This window comes from Gorilla gorilla, chromosome 1, assembly GCF_029281585.2.
Source record: "Gorilla gorilla gorilla isolate KB3781 chromosome 1, NHGRI_mGorGor1-v2.1_pri, whole genome shotgun sequence".
NCBI classification, from domain to species: domain Eukaryota; kingdom Metazoa; phylum Chordata; class Mammalia; order Primates; family Hominidae; genus Gorilla; species Gorilla gorilla.
This window is the reverse complement of record NC_073224.2, coordinates 162,777,377-162,792,751: the sequence shown is the minus strand read 5'-3', so window position 1 is coordinate 162,792,751 and position 15,375 is coordinate 162,777,377. Positions and strand designations below refer to the sequence as shown.

Here is a 15,375-nt window from a genome sequence, read left to right as displayed (position 1 = left end):
TAAGTGTTTATTGAAAGTAATCAAGTTAAAAGTTTTTTCACTTACAGTCATAGGCATGACAGCTTCCAACTAAAGAGATGCTTAGCAAGGGTTACTAACAATCATCCTTAATGTGAGTTGTTACAAATTTTATGCTAATCATAATTTCAGCGATTTTTTTTTCCATAGAAGAAATATGTCTATCACATTAGGGGCCAAAGAATGAGCTAGAAAGAATAGGTACAAGTTGAAAAATAAACAGATGTTCATAATCTCCATAATAATAGCTAACTTGGTTGGAGGGACACTTATTTCCTCTAAAAAAGATGCTAAATAACAAGAGATGGAATCTTAAAAGGTTAACTATTTCATGTTATAGAATAACTCTCAGTTTTTCTTTTAAAAACAACCCAGTTCAGAGGAAATAACAAATGTAAATTTAAAAGAGTCAAAGAAATTGTCAAAATAAGTTAAAAGTCTTAAAAAATAAAAATTACAAACCTACAAACCATGTGAAAATTAGGTATGAATATAGCTTATGAAAAGAAGTAATTTGCTAATTACCGTCTTTTCTGCCACATTTGTTCAAAAGCATCCGCGAGTTCTATGTTGGTAATTTCTTCAGAATCTTGAAATTTTAAGAAACCATTTCCACCATGTCCTTGTATAAAGAGTAAAAAAGATCAATAGATTTTTTAATGCAAACTGCATATATCTAGATATATACATTTACTTCATTCATTACATTTTGACATCGCTTGTTATTTTATACTCTAAAATGTATACTATGAAAACAAATTGAATTTTCTACTATGCCAATTAAAAAGAGAATGATAGACTATATAAAATAGCAGATATAATATCTTTAATAGGGTTTCTAATATTCAATTACAGAAACCTATATTTATGCTCTTCCACTGGCTCCATTATTATATCAGAAATGAGTTTCCATTCACAAAAATGTCTCAAATACCAGGCAAACATTTCTGATGAGAAAGAAGCTGAAGACATTAGCTAGTCCCACATTTTTACTACAAGAGGTGGAGCAGAAGATTGTGCTATTTGTATGCAATCTAGAGGCAGGTTGCCTGGATTCAAATGGTAGCTATGCCATGTTAGTTTAGGAAAATAATTTAATATTTCTATGCTTCAGTTTCCTCAGCCATAAAGTGAGAAATGTATCTGCAACACTATCATTAGCTTACTTATATAGTTGCTTTGCACAGGTTTCTAAAAGGTACTTTCAACTGGGCATGAAAGTAGAAAAAAAAAAAAACTAGTCTCCCCACCTTCCTCTTGGATACATGCAGCCCTGCGGGCTTACAAGTGGTTAGTTGACTATGCCTTTGTGGGAGAAAAAAGTATCCCTCCCTTCCATTAGAATACAACCCTGTGGTAGGGCAGATCGCTTAGTAAGTGTAAGCACATACTAGATTTCAGTTCCCACTTAACCCCCTGGCCAGATTCTTGGGTGCACTATACAACCCACACAACCACATACAGCAACCTTGAATATCGGCACCTAAGTCAATGCACTGCTGTGAGAATGAAATGAGTTAATAGCCACAATGATTTAGAATACTGCCTGACGTATACTATGCCTCCATAAATATTATTATCATATTATCATAATTATCAACGTTTTTATTCTCTTACAGACCCTGGCAACCTTCTACAAAAGATCAGGTAGTAAATATTTTTGGCTTGTGAGCCATATTGTCTCTAGCACAACTACTGAACTCTGCTGTGGTAGTATGGAAGCAGTCACAGAAACTGTGTAAACCAAATGGATGCAACTGTGTTTCAATAAAACTTCCAAAACAGGCAGCTAGTTCACAGGCCATAGTTTATCAAATCCTATCTTCAACTACTGGAATTTGTTCCAAGCCTGCAGTTATCCTGAAAGAGTTCCAACAGAATCAGGAAACAAACAAAAAATAATAATAATAAATCCTTTAGTTTAGTACATCAAATAAAGCTAAGCTATAAAAAACTGCACTACATCTTGTCTGCCATAAAAGCTTGAAAATTCCTTGTAATTTTCAGATAAAGTAAAATAAAATTTTTCCTGGCTTCATTAACTCTATTGAGTTAATTTATAAAGTTTATAAATTAAGTCTTGAAAGTTATAAATAAATGCAACACAATAGAGAAAAGCCACTAAGTAGGGGTCATTAACTATCCTGACATGTGATATCTAAGAATCATTCTGCACCTGCTTTATCATCAGTTGAATGGAATGCCCTCCAAAAAATTTATAGAACATCTTTTGATTAACATCCATATTTACCGAATACTACTACAAGACAGGCAACTGGTGATAAAAAAAAAAGGCAAGAAATATATAATCAATGACATCTTGGAATTCAAAATACAGTGAAGGCAACAGATACCCAAACAATAAAGTAATAGTAAGTTAAATGCTGTGAAAGAAACTAAAAATTAACATGGGCATGCACAGAGAAAAGTCCAGACCAGCCAAGGAGAAGAGAAATATCTTTAGATAAGAAAAATGTAAGCTGTGTTATTCATACCTATTCTGAAGGAGAAAGCAGAAACTATTAATAATAACACTGGGACAACAGGTGTAAACTACAACTGTCCCAGGTAATTGGAAACATCAGTCACCCTAGACTTAGAAAGGAAGTCATGGAAGGAAGTGACTCCTGAGCTAAAACTAAAACCATATGGAATAATCAAGCAGGCAAAGTGGACTGAAAAGACGTCATAAGCAAATGCAAGAGCTTAAACAAATGTTTGAAGGACAGAACATTCAAGCTTGGAAGAGAATTAGAAAAAGTATTAAGAACTAAGACAAACTAAATAATATAGCTAAATCATTACATATATTATTATGTGTAATACATATGATAACTATATTATATTATGGTACACTTTATCTCCAATATTCCTCAAAGTATAATCAAAAGACTACTGTATCTCATATCTGAGGAGTATATCCACAATGCAATTTCATGAATCCCAGCCCAGATGAAAACTAAGTAAGAATTCTAAAATAAGGCCTAAGTATCTACAGTTGGTAATCTTCATGTACAGCAAAATTTGAGATGGAAAACCATTATAAAGTTTTAAGCAGAAGAGGGACAGATTTGCAGTTTCTATTAGACACTTTCACAGGATGATTAGCAGGAGAACAAAACTGAAGGACGCTATAGCAGGATACCAAGCAAAAGGTGCTAAGTTTATCAAGTCAATAGTAAAAAAATATAGAGATAAGAAAATCAGGAACAGCACAAAATGTTATACTGTTTTCAGATATCATCTCAAATACATCATGGAAAATATAACTACATGAGAAACCATTTTAACCAAAAATCATTTCACGTGTTTAAATTTCTTTCCATTTGCCTTTCTTTTCAAAGAGTTTCAATATATTCTACTATAAAAACTCTAAATTATGAAATTACCTGTCATATAAATTAGAATATTGCTTCTGTCATCAGAAAGAAGACGTTTTGACCGAGGAGTACTAGGTGGGATCCTCCCAGTTAATACCCGTAAAAAATTCTCCACAGTTACCTAAGGGGGAAAAAACAAGAAAAATCAGATGAAATAAAACCTGGGAAATCTTGACAAATTATTTTTTACTTTCAAAAATGTTCATTGTTCTTTCTCCATATATTACTCAGCATCAACTGAAAATAAAACACCCAAAAATTATATAACTCAATTAAAATATATTCATTTAAACATATACCTCCAAGTAACTTTGTTACTATTTTTTAAAGTACTAAAAACTAACAAAGAAGGCAGGCCATGGTGGCTCATGCCTATAAACTCAGCACTTTGTGAGGCAGGGCAAGAGGACTGCTTGTGGGCAGGAGTTCAAGATCAGCCTAAGCAACATAGTGAGACCCCATTTCTATGCACACACACAAAAAATGTTTAAAATAGCCAGATATGGTAACATGCTCCTGTAGTTCTAGCTACTCAGAAGGCTTAGGCAGAAAGCTCATTTGAGCCCAGGAGTTCACCACTGCACTCCAGCCTAGACAAGAGAGCAAGACTATGTCTCTTAGAAAAAAACAAAAACAAAAACAAGCAAAGTAAAACTACCTTGGAGAAAAATAAGTTCTGAATTTAAAACTTTAAATGCTATGTGAAGTGCTGCTTTTAAAAACTACTAAAAAGCTGCAAAATTATTTATCTGGCTGGGCATGATGGCTCACACCTGTAATTCCAACTTCTCAGGAGGCTGAGGCAGGAGGATCACCTGAGGCCAAGTGTTCAAAAACAGCCTGGACAACCTAGTAAGACCCCCATCTCTGGAAAAATAAAATAAATTAGCCAGGCAAGGTGGTGCACACCTGTAGTCCCTGCTACTCAGGAGGCTGAGGCAGGAGGATCACTTGAGCCCAGGAGTTCAAGGCTGCAGTGAGCTATGACATGGCCACTATACTCCTACCTGGGTGACAGAGCAAGACTCCAGCTCTAGCAAAATAAAAAATAAAAATTATTAATCCCTCTGCATAGGCAATTCTGTGGGAAGATACAAAATATAAGAATTTTTAAATAAATTCAACTACATTATTGCAGCTAATCTGTACAACTACTTAGTCAATTATAGATTAACCATGAAATAAAATAGTTCCATGTTCACTACCTGGGTGACAGGCTCAATCATACCCCAAACCTCAGCATCACACAATATACCTTTGTAACAAACCTGCACATATATCCCCTGAATTTAAAATAAAGGTTGAAAAAGAAAAAAAAAAAGTTCCATATATATTTCCCCAAAATTACGTATCTTTAATTTTTGAATGCACTTTGTTGCTCAGATTTTGTTAGTGGTATCTTTAACATGTAAAAAATTCATAACACTTTAAACGAGATTTTCCCAATCTAGAATTTCTATCCCTCTGGGATTCTTTGAAGGCATATTTAAAGTTATAGAGAGTAAAACACTGATTTAAAGCCAACAGCTGAGTCATATATTATGCATATCTACATTTAAAAAGTAGAAAATCTATCCAGTTTTCTTGTTCAACTATTTCCTAGAACATGAGTGTATAAATTGTATGTATACACATTTGTGTGTGTGTAAACTGTTTGATTTACATTTTTCCTGCAAGACAGCAAAATGCTAATTGTTTTAACAGGAATTCTTGTTGGCCAACAAGGAAGGAAAATGTTTGGCCTATATTTTCCTAAAATATGACTAAATAAACAAGTAAAAGGTTAAACATACATATTTAATTCAATGAGCCAACATTTTTGAGTGCCTAACACCAGGCTCTAGGTACTTGCCAGCTATGATACATGAGACACAGGCCCTCTTAGCTTACAGTCTAGGAGGAGATAGATATGCTTTTAAAATTGTTTCAAAAGTGGTCTAGGAACACACAGGAAATTGTGTCTTACTTTTGGTAGGCTTGGTAAAAGGGGAAGGATTATCTAAGAAGACTTCATAAAAGAAGACTTCAAATATTAAGCATATTCACAATCTTTTATATTTAAAATGAAGTTTCAAAGGGAGAAAATACAGTATAATACCATTTTTTACATTTACATTTTTATTTCTTATCACATATTCATAAAAAACACTGGAAGTATATTGAAACTATAGTCACTATAGTTTTTCCACAATTAATACAATTACTAAAACTAATAAACTTGGAATTTTAGGTCAAATATGAAAAATACATGTTTACTATAAAATATATTTACTGTAAAAGAAAGTTGACACAGGAAACCTCACTATAATACTCTAACATTGAAGCCAATATAAAGTTTTTATGTCCTAGATAAAAACATAAAATGTTCATGTTTTAATATTTTACTTATATATCATTGCCTTAATATGAACTTCAGAGAAGTTACATCAAGGCTTCAGTGACAATTAAGTTTAAAGAAAAATAATAAGACAATTTTATTCTGCCATTGTTTTAGAGCTTAAAAGTAACAATGCCATTTTAAAAATGTGGCTAGATTAAAGAATTTACCTCATAACTTCTATAATCCACTTCCACATCATCTCCATACACATTTAGTTCCATATTCTTGTGACTAAACACTGTAGCTGGTTTGGGATTTCTAGGATTACAGGCCATATCATCTGCAAGCATTAGGACAATGTGACTAGGAAAAAAAAATCCAGTAAATATATAATTTAGATAAAAGGAAAAAGTTAAACACAAATTTATTTATATCATGTAGCTACTGTGTTCATTTTTCTCCTCCTTAAAAATTTTCAGCTACATAGTTGAAGGCACTTTAATTATTTTTTTCATATCCTTGTGTACTATATATTTTAAAGTAGAGAAATTAGTGCAATCTGGCATAAAGTTATGAAGGCACTTTAATTATTTTTTTCATATCCTTGTGTACTATACATTTTAAAGTAGAGAAATTGGCGCAATCTGGCATAAACTTATGAACAGAATTTCAAGTTACAATGTTTTTCCGAACAATGTATACTTTATGCCACATAGCAAAGGGAAGCTAAAGAAACTGTCTTCCTTAAGCATCAAAAATATTTTTTAGTAAAATTTTACATTCTCAAGACTTACAGAGTCCACATTAAACTATGATGTCCCAAAGAATTTAACTTTCAGAATCCCAAATGCTTGAGTATAAAAACATGCAACTGATCAGCAAGTACAATCAGTTTAACACAAGAGCACACCTCCAAGCCAATCACTCCTCACAAGATCCACAAATCCACTCCATTTCCCTAACACCAGCAACCACCATCTTCTGGCTAGATGCTGGAATAGCTCCCTACCTGGCATCCTGCTTCTACTCTCACCCTCTTTCAGTTCATTCTCCTAATAGCCCCCAGAGTGATCTTCCTTAAATAAGTCAAATTATTAAATGTTCCCACTTAAAAGTTTCCAAGGACTCCCCATTATATCTTTTTTTAATTTTTTTTTTTGTTCACCTGCAGTTCCATGCATCCCCATTGCATTTAGAGAGAAACTGCAACTCCTTACATCATCTAAAAGGCTCATATAATCTGGTCTCTGTCTCTCCAACTTCAGCCTCTACCAGCCACATTCTCTATGCTACCTCCACACTGGCCTTTCTGTTCTTAGAATATGCCAAGCCTTTCCCACTTAAGTGGCTACTGACCAAATTTAGACTTCACTCCTCCCAGATCTTCATATAATTCCAGCCTTAGCTATGGTACTCTATCTTATTGTGTGTTTTATTTTCTTCAGGACATCTATGAATCTGAAATCCCCATCATCTCCTATCACCACCACCCCCATTAGAATATAAGCTCTCTGAGGGCAAGGGCTATATCTGTCCTGTTCACCACTGTATCACTCATACTACATACTAGGGCCTGACATACAGTATGTACTCAGTAAATAATTTTAAGTGAATGAAATGTTTTAATTTTTGCATATAATTTCTTTAGAAGGAAATAAAATCTCTCTTTGATACTTCTCATCTTCACTCTACCATTAAAACTGGTGAGTAACAATCAGGAAATTCTCCATTCTACCATATCTTGAGTTTCCCAAGCATAAGGGAAAAATTAATGTGGCATACGTAATTAGTTTGGCAGGAGACAGCAAGAAGAAAATGTTCTGCTACATATGTTCCAAATACATTAAAGTTCAAAACTGAAACATTATTTTTCTTGAAAATTGGCTAGATTTCTACTTTGAAAGTGTTCCAACCCTGTCACGTTCAAAGATCAGATCTTCAGCTGTTACTGATTCATTTTCACAGAATAGTGAGTCATTCCTCTTAAAACAGAAAATACATCTTCTCTTTTTTAAAACTTAAGGAGATCATTAATTTACATTAAATAAATATCAATCATATATTCCTTTGTTAAACAAGACTGAATTTACCTCCAAATGTCAATATAAAAATGAATATTTATGGCCGGGCACGGTGGCTCACGCCTGTAATCCCAGCACTTTGGGAGGCTGAGGCGGGCGGATCACGAGGTCAGGAGATTGAGACCATCCTGGTTAACACAGTGAAACCCTGTCTCTACTAAAGATACAAAAAAATTAGCCAGGCATGGTGGTGGGCGCCTGTAGTCCCAGCTACTCCAGAGGCTGAGGCAGGAGAATGGCATGAACCCAGGAGGCGGAGCTTGCAGTGAGCTGAGATCGCGTCACTGCACTCCAGCCTGGGCAACAGAGCAAGACTCCACCTCAAAAAAAAAAAAAAAAAAGAATATTTCTTTAGGCTATGTTTTCTGTTTAGGGTTAATTTCACTCTATGAAACTAAATAATTATTCAATAGCTATATAATGTCAATATCAATCAGAAAGAAGTACTAACTTCAACCTAAAATCATAAATGTAATCAACATTTCTCTTAGAGATAATTTTAAGCCTCAATATAAGTACTATGACCTGTTAACATAATCAATATATTATAAAACACTGTACTTGGAATAATACGGAAAAAGAGAAGTTGGGAAACAGAATGGATTTCAAACGTTTTGAAGTCCAACCACATATTCTAATTCACTGTTTCTAAAACTTAAGAAATGTACAGAACTCTTTTCTAGAGAAAAAAATAATTCTCACTTGATCCAAGTGTTAAATTATTTATATAACAGTACTTAAGCATATAAATGCAAACAAACTACATAGGCTTATAGTTCTTACAAAACTATAAAATCAAGAGAAAATTATAAATTAAATTCTAACAAAACTAGCAAACTAATAATACTCTAAAAACATTAATCCCATTGAAGATGACATTATTTTCCTAAAACTAAATGCCTGCTGCTGAGTTTAACAGAAGAGCTTCAAGTCTGGTTCTACATTTAATTTTTTTTTTTTTGTATTTTGACATCCTTAATTGTTTAAGCAAACTAAAACGGCCTGATAAGGACTCCATACTTCCATATTTGAGTCCTTGTGGACAAACCACAACCTAACTTAATAGGTAGACAAGATTGAGAACCCAATTTAGGAGTACGCACCTGTAACAATGACTGAGTCTTGGCCAATCCCAGCAGCCATACTTCAACCACCCATATACTGCCAAGTGCTCAAACTGTGTTCAAATAAGTAAAATGCCAACCTGTAACCAATCCAGTTGTTTCTGTATCTCACTTCCAATTTCTGTACCTCACTTCGCTTTTTTTGTCTCTAATCTTCTTCCACCATGTGGCTGCACTGGAGTCTCTCTGAATCTGCTGTGATTCTGAGGGCTTGCCAATTAGTGAATTGACAGCAACTGACCTGGGTGCAGGATCAAATTTGATCCAGTAATTAACTGGCTTGAATCCAGTTAGAGGCTTCTTACATCTGAATGGGTCAGAAAGAAACTGGTAGTAAGTGGTAATATTGCAGGGGCTATAAAATTTGGCTTTTAAAAATTCGCAGGGGCCAGGGGTGGTGGCTCACACCTGTAATGCCAGCATGTTGGGAGGCGGAGGTGGGCGGATCACGAGGTCAGGAGATTGAGACCATCCTGGCTAATACGGTGAAACCCCGTCTCTACAAAAAATACAAAAAAATTAGCCGGGCATGATGGCAGGTGCCTGTACTCCCAGCTACTCAGGAGGCTGAGGAAAGAGAATGGCATGAACCTGGGAGTCGGAGCTTGCAATGAGCCGAGATCACGCCACTGCACTTCAGCCTGGGCGACAGAGCGAGACTCCGCCTCAGAAAAAAAAAATAATAATAATAAATTTGCAGGGATTTTTGTGTTCTACCCCTTTGTTTCATTTTTCTCGTGCACTTAGGTAGGAAAAGAAATCATTGGCTAAGTTAATCAAGGGAACCCAAGAGCAAAGCCAATATTTTTGGTAAAAATGAGATTCTTAATTTCTGAAGAACTGAGTTCCTTCTGGCTTATACATGCATAAATAAGTGTTAGGCCCCAGAAGCAGTGAAGTCTTACAGAAATGGCGAGATCTTACTAAAGATAACTTACAATAGAACATTCCAAATGAACAACGCAGTGAAATGCATTTAAAACAATGAGGCTCCCAAATTAGTCTCATCTACGGATGCCTACTGATATGCAGAAACTTCTAAAAAGATTTCAATATTTTTATTTAAAGCACACATATTTTACTCTGGCCAGAATGGAAAATATTAGAATTCGGGTCCCCCATACAACTGGTTGGGCAGCAACTTGCAAAATTGAGATAATTTTGCCTGTGGTTCCATTATTTTCCTTTGTGATGCAGTTTGGCCCCCAGAACTATGGTGTGGTAAGCAGGGTCACTGTGGCTACTCAGGGAAGGGGAACCCAGAAACCTGACAAGCCAGCAAAAGGGCAAGAATTTCTTACCAGACTTCTGGCCTCTCTCTGTGCAAACTGGTTAAATGAATGGTAAAAATCACTGTTTAGCTCCTCTGTAAAGTTTTAATTAATGCAAAAAAAGGATTCTGAGGCTATTCTTAAGCTGTAGCGAATGTGGTGTCCTTGTCTTTCTGTATGGTTCTGTTATAAAGAGTACTTTAGGAATATAACATAGGCTCAGGACCCCATAAGCTCACTATTAAAGACGGCCCAGCAAGCTGGTCAATAACAAACGTTGCTGCAGTTCCCTGAAACAAACAAAAAAACTGCCTGAGGTCTCCATCTTGTTTTGTCCTTGGGAGCTTAACCATGTAACCATGTGGTGGTACTTTCTCTTAGTCTCCGCCTTCCAGGGAAAAGGAATTTTGGGGTTCATGTCATAGCTAGCTCCGAAAATTATCTTGAGCAGTTAAAAGCCTTTGCAAACTCAAAATTGACTGCTCTAGACTTCTAGGAAGAGCAATGGAAGCTATCCAATATAGCTCAGTAGCTAAGGCCTTGCCTTTTTACAATTGTGGCCTGAGTTCAATTCCTGGCTTAGGGAACGAGTCCTTTCTGGTTTGATATCTGTATGACACTTACCATCTGTTGATTCTCTTCCCCTCCATAAACTGTATTACATTTTTCTTTCTCTGAGTGAGAAATATTGGCTGTTTGGCCTGGCTAAAGTGGGGTAGTAAGAAATTTAAAAGGACTTTTATAAAGAGGGCTAGAGTTAAAAGTCAGCTTAATTAAAAGCGGATATTCAAGGTCTATGGGACTCCTTGGGAAAAGCAGAGGAGGCACCACACACAGTGTTTTGGGAAAAACCTCTGTTTTCCTCAAGAAACCTAAGGAATTAAAAGTGGATAGATCCCTCTCAAAATCTAAGACTCTGTTCTGTTTTGTATTGCTTTATCTGATGTTTCTGACTTTGGGGAGTATCGGAAATGACTTTGCATCACAAGACAGCTTTGGTGTGTAACAACCAGGTAGGAAATATACTTTTAGGGATAGCTAATGGCAGTTATGGGGAGATACTCAGCTCTGCACATTTGGATCAGAGAAAGCATGCTCTTGGCCACCTAGAAGTTATGGAAATGTTGCCACCCACCACTAAGAGATAAGACACCCATGGGAGCTGGGCTGATTCCCCCTTTATGGGATCTAGGATCTGATATAAAAATGAGAATGAGAACCTTAATTTCTGAGATCTATTTTGCCTTCCAGCTGTGCCTGCTTATTATATTAGTCTGTAGAAACTGCATGTTCCTGGCCCTGTTCCTCCAAGGACTCCACTCTAAAGCCAGTAATCCGATTAAAAACCTTAAAAACTGGCAAATAAAAAATCTTACAACTACTGGATCTTCTTCTGTCTGTCTATCTGTATAGTTATGTATGCGTTCTGTGTGTGATGTTTCTATAAAAGAGCTCTAATTAATTGGCTTGAAGAAAAATAGGAGCTTAAATCAAATATTTGAAAGAAGAAACCATAAAGCTTTTTAGTTCACGTAACTTTAGTAATCTTTGGGAAATAAAAAATTTTAAAGATTATTGGTAAAATAAAGACATTTGTTCTTAATCAGGCAGGTCAGATATTAGGTTTGCTAAATGCTTTAAGGTCATAAACTGCTTTGACTTTTGAAAATTGTTCAATTTACCTATCTTGGAAATGATAGATTCTAGATAAGGCCTGGGGAAATGTGGAATCAGCCACGTCCTCTAGCTATGCAAAGAAGGTTATAAAGAAAAGAGATTTTATATAAGAAAGGATCCTGTATGGTAAATTCTTGTCCTGAAGTAAAATAACTGGTTGGTTAAAAACAGGGATGCTTAGGACAAGTCAGAAAGTCCAAGCATGACGTAGGTGGTCTGTGTAAGTCATGAAAGGATTCATGAAAGGAAATTTATGCACCAAAGGTAAACGTTGCTAAGAGTTACTATTATAACATGTAATTGAGACTACTGAAATAACAGTTTTACATGCAAGGTGTATAAGGAAAGTAAAATTTGTTTTTGGTAAAAAAAAATTATAAGAAAGCATGAGAATGTAAATTTTTGCCTAATGTAGAGGGTTAACGGATTGTTTTAAATTAGATAAGACAAAGCTAAATGTTGAGCAAGTTGTGGAAGGTTTGTAAAAATTAATTGTAAAAGAGATTCTGTGTGTAAACATATTGGCTACAGTTAAAGGGGTATTATTCAGTTTTTACGTAAAGTGAACATTTAAAAAAAAGCACAATAGGTTTTTCTTAGAGCACTGATCTGCTCTTTAACAAAAATTCTAAAGAGTTATAAAAGGTTTGTAAGAATCTCACCTTATGGCCAAACTGATTAAGACTGATAAATTTTTCTATAAAGTTTTATTAAAAATTGGGGTTGACATTAATAGTAGACTTATGAAAGGGTGAAATTTGGCTCTCCCTGAACAAGATTTTCATGTAATATTAAAAGATAATAAAAAATTTTTGTTTGCCTTTTGAATAAACTAGGAAAAAAAGAAGGGAAAGACAAAAGACAGATGGTTTGGAAAGCTAAGTCTCCCCTCTATCAATGAGTAAAAGGTTTTTGCCTTTTTAGAAATTCTTCATCATTTTGGCTAAATGAATGACTATGGTGACCAGTAATTCTATTTCATAATGTCAAGTGTTTAAACCTCTAACATGTTTGATAGGCTTCCTAAAATCAAATTTCAGCTTCAAAATTATCTTTTCTGACCTCTAACTTTGGGATGCTACAGAGGGCCCCTGAAGAATCCAAAAGACAGGTAAACAGGATTATTTGACATGTTATTTGGGAAGCACTGTAAAAATAAAAAATAATGCTTAACCTTCTTTAGGTTATATTTTAGTGTATGTCATCAATATGTTCCAATATTGCATGGGATTTCTAAAATTCGAATATGTCTAAGTAATGCTATCAATCATAATTATGGTTATTATGTTATTATAGACCACAGAAATTGTCCTTGTCAGCTGTTTTTAACTATGACTATTTAAAGTCACTTCCAGTTAATTGCTTAATGCTGCTGCAGTTTCTCAAAACTTGACAAGCACACAAAATCCTAGAATATGGTGTCTTTTAGGAGGTTCATGAAAGGATGGAAAGAACCTGAAAAGCACTCTTGAATACAGGTTCCTGATAACATAAGTCAAATTACCTATGATAACCCATCAGTTAGTTATCAGTGCTATACACCTAAATTGGAAAAAACAACTGGTATTCAAGATGACATAAGTCCAATGTCAAGCACGGACTCTTGGAGAACCAGAACAGCCACCTTGTCCTTCCTGAGTCCTTAAAGTTTTTGTTATTAAAAGTTATGCATTCCAAAACATCATGGAAAAGAGAAAATAATTCAAATTAAATATTGGTGTGGTAACTTACAAATTGCTAAAATAGTTTATAACCAATGTTTGGTTTGTCAAACCCATATTCATGGGAAAACAATCAAAGCTTCAGCTACATTTGGTTACCTCATGGTAACCAGATGGTTGGGCCACTTAAACATTTTATAAAGGGATTTCATTCAATTGTCATTTTCAATGCATGTTTTCTGGTTGTATAAAAGCTCTCCCATCCAAGTGGGCTGACGTTATAATGTAAACTATTATGCTACAGTGTATTTTCACCAGGTAAAGAAAGCTTTTTATGGTTCACTGAGGACAGTCAACCCCTTCTGTTGGGAATAGGCCCCCAAATCTGCCATAAACTGGCCCCAAAACTGGCCATAAACAAAATCTCTGCAGCATTGTGACATGTCTTGAGATGGCCATGATGCCCACACTGGAAGGTTGTGGGTTTACCAGAATGAGGGCAAGGAACACCAGGCCCACCCAGGGTGGAAAGCCACTTAAAGGCGTTCTTAAACCACAAACAATAGCATGAGCAATCTGTGCCTTAAGGACATGCTCCTGCTGCAGATAACTAGCCAAAGCCCATCCCTTTACTTCCGCCCATCCCTTTGTTTCCTGTAAGGAATACTTTTAGTTAATCTATAATCTATAAAAACAATGCTTATCACTCCTTGCTCTCAATAAATATGTGGGTAAATCTCTGTTCGAGGCTCTCAGCTCTGAAGGCTGTGAGACCCCTGATTTCCCACTCCACACCTCTATATTTCTGTGTGTGTGCCTTTAATTCCTCTAGCGCCACTGAGTTAGGATCTCCCCGACTGAGCTGGTCTTGGCACCCTTCTGTCTAGAACCCAAAGACTGGATCTTCTGAAAACATTAGAGAAACACTGCCCACACCATCCACACTGCAACAAAACTTTGGAACCTTGAACTTTGGGTTCATAATCTCACAACTGGGAAAGATTCCTCCACACTCTTGGAACTGTACACCCATTTGGACCCTTAAGGTAAAGCTAACCATGAAAGTTTCTCCCCAGAAGAAGATGGCATCTTTTCCCAAGATGACAGCTTTTCCCAAGATCACGAATCAAGACTTCTCTACTATCATGACACTCTTATCTTTGAATGTTTTTTCCTTGTTTATGCCTCTATGAACAAAAGAAATAAAAAGGGGGTCTCTTGTGTGCACTTTGGGTATACTTTTATTTATGAAGGATTTTGCAGCCAGTCTTATATACAGATAACCTTATGCCTTGACAGATAAAAAATGAAGGCCCAATGTACATGATAAACTTTAATGGTATATACGTTGCCTCATAATCAGTCAGAAACAGAACATTGGTTCATTCCTCTTAACCCACATCACAGGTTAAAGAGAACATTGCCAGGAGGCCTTCATACTTCTAGAAGGGCATCATTTGTTAGGTCCTTTTTCCATGGTTTGGAGTAAAAATGGCAATGATTAGAAGTGTATCCTTAATGATAGGCTCTATAGCAGATTCTACTGTAATATGTATAGTTACACAACAGACTTTAAATTCTCTTATGAAAGGTATGCTAAATAACACAATTGGCTACACAGAAAAGTATCTCTGCAGCTGCTGGCATTTGTGGTCTAGGAGAAATACATCAAACGTAGATTATAGAGATTCAGTTTTAGGGGATTAACGGAGAGACTGCTTAGTTAAGTGAGTAGACTCTTTATCTAACTCATTCTTTAATCTATTTGATTTTAGGTGATTTGGTTTATGGGGACCCTGGGTAAGGAGCACATTCCAAACTCTTCACATTGTCCTCCTGATAG

General features: G+C 35.5%; 1 protein-coding gene across 2 annotated transcripts in view; it reads right to left on the bottom strand.

Moving 5' to 3' along the window:
• The window catches only part of PIGK (phosphatidylinositol glycan anchor biosynthesis class K), a 129,850-nt gene that overhangs the window by 73,624 nt on the left and 40,851 nt on the right, over window positions 1-15,375 (bottom strand). For both annotated transcript variants that reach the window (XM_004026005.5, XM_055368145.2), the window contains 3 exons: window positions 5,946-6,081; window positions 3,408-3,519; window positions 544-640 (listed from right to left, as the gene is read on the bottom strand). In XM_004026005.5, coding sequence (XP_004026054.2) covers window positions 544-640; window positions 3,408-3,519; window positions 5,946-6,081 — 345 coding nt within the window. The remainder of the gene's footprint in view (window positions 1-543; window positions 641-3,407; window positions 3,520-5,945; window positions 6,082-15,375) is intronic.